Below are 7,543 nucleotides of genomic sequence, written 5' to 3'. Positions count from 1 at the left end.
AGGAGCCTCAAGGAGACGGGTACCCACCGATGACGTGGCATCGACGGGGACCCGCGACTTTTTCCGGAGTACACGTGGCGTCGAGTCGGCCTCCACCGGCTACGGACGGTCAATACGGTTGGTGACCGGAGATATCGGGGGACGTTTTACCGTTTTCAGCGAGATCTGGAGAGTCAAGAGGCGGAGAGAGAGAGTCGGAGACTGCGGGGGAATCGGATTTTCCAGGAAAAAGAAAAATCAATTGCGGTTCCATTTTTTCTTTTCTGGTGCGTCATTAATTTGGTTAAGATGTTTTCCGGAAAAGAGCGTTTGCTAAAATGGAATTCAACCACCCGGGTGCCTTGCGTAGCACGTCTTTCGCGCAAGCGAAATGCTATAAATTTGCACCAGGACCGTCACCTTCTCTCTTCTTCTCTCTCGTGTTCCTTGTCCCTCTTCCCTCTGTCCCTCTCTCTTTTAGACTTTTCTGCTTTCTCTTGCCTCTGTTGTGATTGCGGGTTTTGGTCCTCATTGAAGGCGATTGTGGAGGTAATGCCTGTTTTTCCTCCTCTGCCTTTTCTTTTCTTCCTTTCCTGCATGTTTTGAGCATCGTTTCGTCATTTGGTTGAGTGGGTTTGTTTCGCCGCTTGTTTTCGTTGTGGTTGGGAAGGAAGAGCTTGTTGCTCGGCCATTGGTGATTTTGGTGTTCGCTGTTGCAAGACGAGACTTTTTTGTTGTTGGTCTTCATTGGATTTCAGGGAGGTGCTCTGAGATTGTTGGCGTATAGTGTTTCTGGGATTGGTTTTGTTTGTGGAGTGGTTTTTCCTATCTGGATGTGGTACCGATGGTTGCTGTCATCGCCATCGTCAATTATTCGTCCTGTGGTAAATATTGCCTTGTGATATGCACTTTTAAGGGCGATAAGATCGTTTTTCTTTTCCTCCCTGACGGGTTGGTGGGTACTGTGCATGAATGGCATGACTTACCTTTCTTTTGCCTCCTAAAATTTACCTTGTTCTCGTCTGAGGATAAGGAAGAAGGTTGATGTGGAAATTTTGGCTACTTTTATTTGGTAAATTCTGACACTGTATGCAATGGGTTTAACGTGGTTAAAGCTGCCGACAGGCTGCCCCTCTGCGAACTATTGGTGATTTATAGTGACGGTATCGTCTATACTGTATGTTCTTTGTTTTTCTCTTCTCTAGTTTTGATAGTCAAGTTGCATGTATTAACTAATGGAACAATTGAACGATACTGAAGATCCCCATCTGCATAATGGAGATGTCGTCAGCGTAACATTTCTCCTGTTAGAGAGACGGCAAGTGGTCAAATATATAGAAACCTGTGCCGGGTAGAATCTGTGAATTATTGGCATTGTCATTATGCAGGTTTTGTTCTGTTTTCTGCATGAAACGGAAGCAGAAGGCAGTCAAATTCAGAGTACCAATCTTGTAAAGTATAGTAGGACATTAAATATTAAAAAATAAATCATCACTTTTGCTTCCTGATTTTGGACTTTTTCTCTTTTGGAGAAGGTGAAATGAACTGAAGCAAAGAAAAATCTTTTTAGTGTTTTCTTGGATGCCTATCCTTTATATGTATATATATATATATATATATATATATGACCACCTTTATATAGACGGTCCTCTATTGGATAGGATCGGTTGTTAGATTTGCAAACTGCATCATGGCTTTGTGAAAGTTGCGTCCGGTTTTTCTTTAAGGTGGTAGTTTAGTTTCCTGTTTCGCTGTTCTCTTGATCCTTAAGCTTGTATCTCAGTATTTCTGGAAGGTTTAGCTTGTTGGCGCTTTTGGTTTAAACTGAAACTGGACGCAACTTTCACAAAGCCATGATGCAGTTTGCAAATCTAACAACCGATCCTATCCAATAGAGGACCGTCTATATAAAGGTGGTCATATATATATAAAAATATATATGACCACCTTTATATAGACGGTCCTCTATTGGATAGGATCGGTTGTTAGATTTGCAAACTGCATCATGGCTTTGTGAAAGTTGCGTCCAGCTTTTTCTTTAAGGTGGTAGTTTAGTTTCCTGTTTCTCTGTTCTCTTGATCCTTAAGCTTGTATCTCAGTATTTCTGGAAGGTTTAGTTTGTTGGCGCTTTTGGTTTAAACTGATTATTGCTAATTGGTTGACAGAGCAACCGACTTTTTTACCTGGGCTGATCATCATCATCATCAAGTGCTGCTTCAGTTGCAGTCCTGCAATGTTTGATTGACTAACAAATGCATTGCAGTTCTGGAGATGATCAGGTGCGCATGTCATTCTAAAGCCTAAAATTTCTTAGTTTCAATTTTAGGAGGATCAGTTTTCTTTGGTGTTGAAGAACATATTGAAAAGGTGTCACTTATCTTTATGTCTTAATTGTAACAATCATGTACTATATCAGTTTCCAGGAAGCTTGCTCTTGATGGGCTGCACGCACAATCGTAGCAAGAAGAAGACATTGAAAAGGTGGTTCTTTATAGATAAAAGAGTTGGGTAACATAAGGACTGTCCAAGAAGGTTGCTTCAACTTTGGGGGAAAAAACAACTTGCCATCATTTGCTTCACTTGATTTACCTGTGGATTTGTTTGTGAGACTTACCATCAATCTGGATCAGATGGATCTTAAATCAAAGCACAGTGCACCTGTTCTTACTGATCCTGCTCCAATAACCAAAACAAGACTCGGGATGCATTCCAGTCTGCTGCTTTATTCTCCATCACCAACCATATTATGCCGAACTATTTCCAAGAAAAAGATAATACCAAGCAAGCTTGATGATGTACGCAGCAATGGTTGGCTTGATTCTATGGCGTCCTCTTCACCTCCACGAAAGTTCTTCCCTAAAGATTTTAACTTTGAACTAGCAACTATGGATGGACCAGAGGCTGCATATGGTTCATGGATGGTAAGTTTGCTGTCCATCTTAAGATTTGTGCTAGAAAGCTTTTACTGAGAAGTTGGTATGGAATATCTATGTACAGGCATACTTTTCTTTGCCATTGACTAAATTTGGAAATATATGCAGATCAAATATCCATCAGCCCTCAATTCATTTCAGCATATCATAAACTCTGGAAAACGGAAGCAGATAGCTTTGTTTCTGGACTATGATGGAACACTTTCTCCAATTGTTGATGACCCTGACCGTGCTTTTATGTCTAATGCTGTAAGTATTTTCATTGGCTCCAGCTAGAAATTGACGGAAGCTATAACTTTGCTTTTATTAGTTCCATTTGTATGCTTGGTTCTGACAACCTATTCCACACCATCTCAATTCATAGATGCGGGATGCTGTAAAAGAAGTAGCAAAGTGCTTCCCTACTGCAATAATCAGTGGAAGATGCCGTGATAAGGTCGGGATCTATTAATAAATTCCTGAATTTATTTTATTTATGCTCTTGGTTGTGATTGTAGTTTCTTATAATTTCTTTGATCACTGCAGGTGTTTGAGTTCGTTGGATTATCTGAGCTATATTATGCTGGGAGTCATGGGATGGATATAATGGGCCCTGTTAAACATTGCCCATCCATCTACAACCATTCAAATTGCGTTAGAACTACTAACAATGCGGTGAGGATTCATGGCTGGTTGCACAAGCTTTTGTCCTCTTTTTTTATGTTCCTTATTTCCATTTGATCCATTTCAGTTTTCCCCTAAGTTCAGATATAATTAGATATTTGTGTTGAATTTATGCTCTCTGGTTGATTTCTAAAACTTTTTTTGGAGGAATTGGTAGCAACTAGCAAAATAAATTCCTACATAAGAATCTGATCCTTCTACAACATAATGAATTAGAAATTCTTGTTATTGTTGGGTATGTTCTTTTAGCTAGAAGGAGCTCCCATTTCACAATTCTCTTTTTGATTGTTTTTGTGGCGAAAACGGAAAACAGTAGAACTCTTAGTAGGTCCTGCTGTTTGCAAGCTTTGGCTTCCACCATTTCATTAAATGTTTAATTATTTGACGTTTTTTTATCATATCTTCTGTAAGGGCACAGAGCATTAACAGCATCAGAATGCCGTATTTATTTTAAGTAAATTGGTAAAGTGAATGTTGGAGGATTCTCTTAACCCATTCAATCTAAACTTAATATGATGTGCAGGGTAAGGAGGTTAACCTGTTCCAGCCTGCTAGGGAGTTTGTACCTATGATTGAGGAGGTGAAATCACATGCAAACGCTTTTTTCCATCAAAATTTTTCATCTCATCTGTGCTCTAAAGGTGATTTTGTTCTTAACAGGTTTTCAAGTTATTGGTGGAGAGTACAAAAGGTATTAAAGGTGCTAAGGTGGAGAATAATAAGTTTTGTGTTTCTGTACACTATCGGCTTGTGGATGAGGAGGTGAGTCGTCCTGATCTGTGTATTAGTTTCTGAATATGATTATGTATTATCATATTTGTGCCATTCCTTTATTAATACGCTTGTATTTGCTTTGCAGAAATGGGTAACTGTTGCACAATGTGTGGCTGATATTCTAAGTCATTATCCTCGTTTAAGACTAACACATGGGCGGAAGGTAAATTACAGGCTGCACGGTTTCTAAGCTGCTATATTGGTTTATATAACAGATTCAACTGACATTGTGGTATCTCCCAATCAAATAGGTTTTAGAAGTCCGTCCAGTGATTAAGTGGGACAAGGGGAAAGCAGTCGAGTTTTTGCTAGATTCGCTTGGTGAGTTTCTTCAATAACGTTTCTTCACTGCTTTGGAAACCTAAAACGTTGTCCATGTTATGTATATGAATGTGGATCCCAGTATTGAATTCATCACTTTGTCAAGGAATATTGGTTTATTGTCTTCAATTCAGCCTAGCAAGATACTTTGCTTACAGTTCTCATTTGATGCAGGTCTAACTAACTTTGACAATGTACTTCCTATATATATTGGAGATGATCGTACAGACGAAGATGCTTTTAAGGTAAGAGAGCCTGATGCTTGGTTGCAAATGCCTTTTTTCATTTTTTGGTTGTATACTCACTGTGATGAGATTGAATGATTCAGCAGTCTTGTCGTACGCTTAATGATGTTTTCATTGTCCGTAACTCAGGTTTTGCGTGAGGGTAATCGAGGTTATGGCATTTTAGTGTCCTCGGTGCCTAAAGATACTAATGCTTTTTACTCCTTGAGGGATCCAGCAGAGGTAACTAACTTGCTGCTTCTTGTTGCATAGCAGTTCTGAATTCGTTCTTTTGCTTCTCTTGGTACTAAGAGTTACTTCTGTGTTTTCTTTCCCTTCAGGTGATGGATTTCCTCAAGAAGCTGGTTAGCTGGAAGAACAGCCTGCCTGGAAATGAATAACTGATAATTGATGGTCCAGTATATACATGTCGGCAATAAATTGTATACAGATATAGTCGGGTCTGGGATGATGGAATCAGTTTATTATGTCCATCCGCCCAACCTGCCTTCCGAGTTTCATTTTGTTTTTTCCTTTTTTCCTGTCACATATGATTTATTTATAGTGTAATCTCTTCCTCTCAATGGCCTCTCAATGGCCCTTTCTTTCATTTTGAATCGGCGTGAGACTGTTGATTTCCAATAAGGATATGGTGGGGAGGTAGGCTGTCGACCTCTTATTCCCAAAAATTATGTACGAGAACAAAATTGAAGGGTTTGCACAGCGTACAGACAGGGAACAAACTCGGCCGCTAAAAACACAGCTACAGCTGTCTTTCGCACCCTGAAACCATAAAGTCATTACACTAATCAACGCTAAAAAAACGCAGGCATTGCGCAATTTCATACGTTGCAAGACAGAGACATGAAGCATGGAATATGATACCCGCTTAAGTTGTAAATAGCCAGTTATGTGCTGAAAGTTGAAACTCCATCAGAAGACGACACATTGATCGAGTTTTCGAGTCTATGTAGGATGGCAAGTGTCCATAGACCGATTTCTTGTTAAAGAGTATTTTCCTTAAAAAGTTCTATGTTGTTTCTAATCACCTTGTTAAGGGCATTTGACATAGTTGCGTTCTCCCTATGCCAATAGTTTGAAAAGTTCAACCTAAGGCTTTTGGGAAGTGATGACAATGGATGTTCTCCAGGCAAGGCATGTTTCTTCTTAAAAGAAATCACCCACTTGACATACATGGATGCAAATGGATTTTGATTCAAGTGGATTCGATAAACACGTCAAAGTATCAAAAACCATACCCTACCATTTTGCTGAATCACCTTCACTCATGTTAAGTTCTTGGGGAGTGCCCCCCACCAGGCACCTTCCAATTAAAGTGGCACAAGAGATTTGTGAGCTCCACAGCATACTATGGTGATTTCTTTTAAGATAAAACATGCCTTAACACTAGGACATGCATCGTCATCACTTTGCGCAAGGCCGCAGGATCAACTATTCAAACTATTGGCACAGGGAGACTGCAACTATGTCAAGTAACCATAACACAAATCAGTGGCCGAGGTGCTTAGAAATAACATAGAATGAGCATCTGATTTGGGCCAAACTCTTGAGGAAAATACTCTTTTAACAAGAAACCAATGTATGGACACCCTGTTTCTCAGTCATGTCAATGCGTCGTTTTCTTATAGAGATTCAGCACATAACTAGCTAATTGCAACTTAAGCGGCTATCATATCCCACATTCATTTCTAGAACATATGAAATTGGGTAATGCCTGTGGTTTTTTGGGGTTGATTAGTATGCTGACTTTTTGGTTTCCGGATGCGAGAGACAGCTGTAGCTGTGTTTTTAGCGGCTGAGTTTGTTCCCTGCCACTGCGCTGTGCATACCCTTCTTCAATTTTGTTCTCATACACAAATGTTTTTGGAAATCAACAGTCTCACGCCGATTTAAAGTAAAAGAAAGGACAATTGGGAAAAAGAGATCACATTATAAATAAATCATATATGACATATAGGGAAAAAAGGAAAAACAAGAAACAAATTAAAGAAAAACTATTTAGTGGCTGGTCACACAAAACTCACATCTCAACCTAGTTTCCTCGACCTGGAAAAGACGAAAAAATTACAGGGAAATATACAAGGCCCTCAAATTTGTGGCTCCGGATATCTGAAGGCCATGGAGAAAGGTAGAAAGAAGTTGTCGTTTGGACTCTGCCATCTATGCGAAAGAAGCTGTTTTTTTGTCGTTTGGATCTTATACCGCTCTTCATAATGGCAGTCATATTTATCTCTCAATTGTCGGCACGCTGTCAGAAAGGATTAGAACCCTCCACCGCCACCACCAGTCCGCAGGGAAAGAAGATGAAGAGTAGCCTTTTTTCCCCCTGTAGATCAAATCATTCTGTTACTGAGTGTCACATGCTTATCACAACGAACGGGCATCAAAACCGGAGAAATGCACTCGATGTGCCTTCAAAAGAACAGAAGAATTTGTCGCCGTCCATAGAGCGATGAAAAATATCGATTGGTTCAAAGTTTTACCGGTCATCAAATACCCAAGTCCTAGATATTTGTTACCATCATCTGATGTGTGATCCACGTGAAAAGTGGAGAAATAATAGCGTAGAGGAGGACCCATATCTACTAGCTATGAAATGATTGCAACTAAAAAATTTCCACCATCTTT

At 39.8% G+C, this 7,543-nt stretch overlaps 1 protein-coding gene across 3 annotated transcripts; it reads left to right on the top strand.

The window, feature by feature from the left end:
• Nucleotides 1-375: 375 nt before the first annotated feature.
• On the top strand, nucleotides 376-5,504 carry LOC116266170 (probable trehalose-phosphate phosphatase F). Of its 3 annotated transcripts, none has more exons than XM_031647279.2 (13): nucleotides 376-528; nucleotides 2,145-2,258; nucleotides 2,396-2,900; nucleotides 3,021-3,161; nucleotides 3,277-3,348; nucleotides 3,438-3,566; nucleotides 4,099-4,155; nucleotides 4,236-4,337; nucleotides 4,435-4,512; nucleotides 4,601-4,670; nucleotides 4,845-4,915; nucleotides 5,045-5,137; nucleotides 5,236-5,504. In XM_031647279.2, the coding sequence occupies exons 3-13, from the start codon at nucleotides 2,610-2,612 to the stop codon at nucleotides 5,293-5,295; spliced, it is 1,164 nt and encodes a 387-aa protein (XP_031503139.1). In that variant the 5' UTR covers nucleotides 376-528; nucleotides 2,145-2,258; nucleotides 2,396-2,609; the 3' UTR covers nucleotides 5,296-5,504. The 3 variants fall into 3 exon arrangements, with proteins under 3 accessions (XP_031503139.1, XP_031503141.1, XP_031503140.1); XM_031647281.2 differs by lacking the exon at nucleotides 376-528 and adding an exon at nucleotides 1,656-1,706; XM_031647280.2 differs by lacking the exon at nucleotides 376-528 and adding an exon at nucleotides 1,914-2,022.
• Nucleotides 5,505-7,543: the final 2,039 nt, after the last annotated feature.

Source organism: Nymphaea colorata, chromosome 12 (assembly GCF_008831285.2).
Source record: "Nymphaea colorata isolate Beijing-Zhang1983 chromosome 12, ASM883128v2, whole genome shotgun sequence".
In the NCBI taxonomy this organism is placed as follows: domain Eukaryota; kingdom Viridiplantae; phylum Streptophyta; class Magnoliopsida; order Nymphaeales; family Nymphaeaceae; genus Nymphaea; species Nymphaea colorata.
The sequence above is the reverse complement of the archived record's forward strand: the minus strand, read 5'-3'. Positions and strand labels throughout refer to the sequence as shown.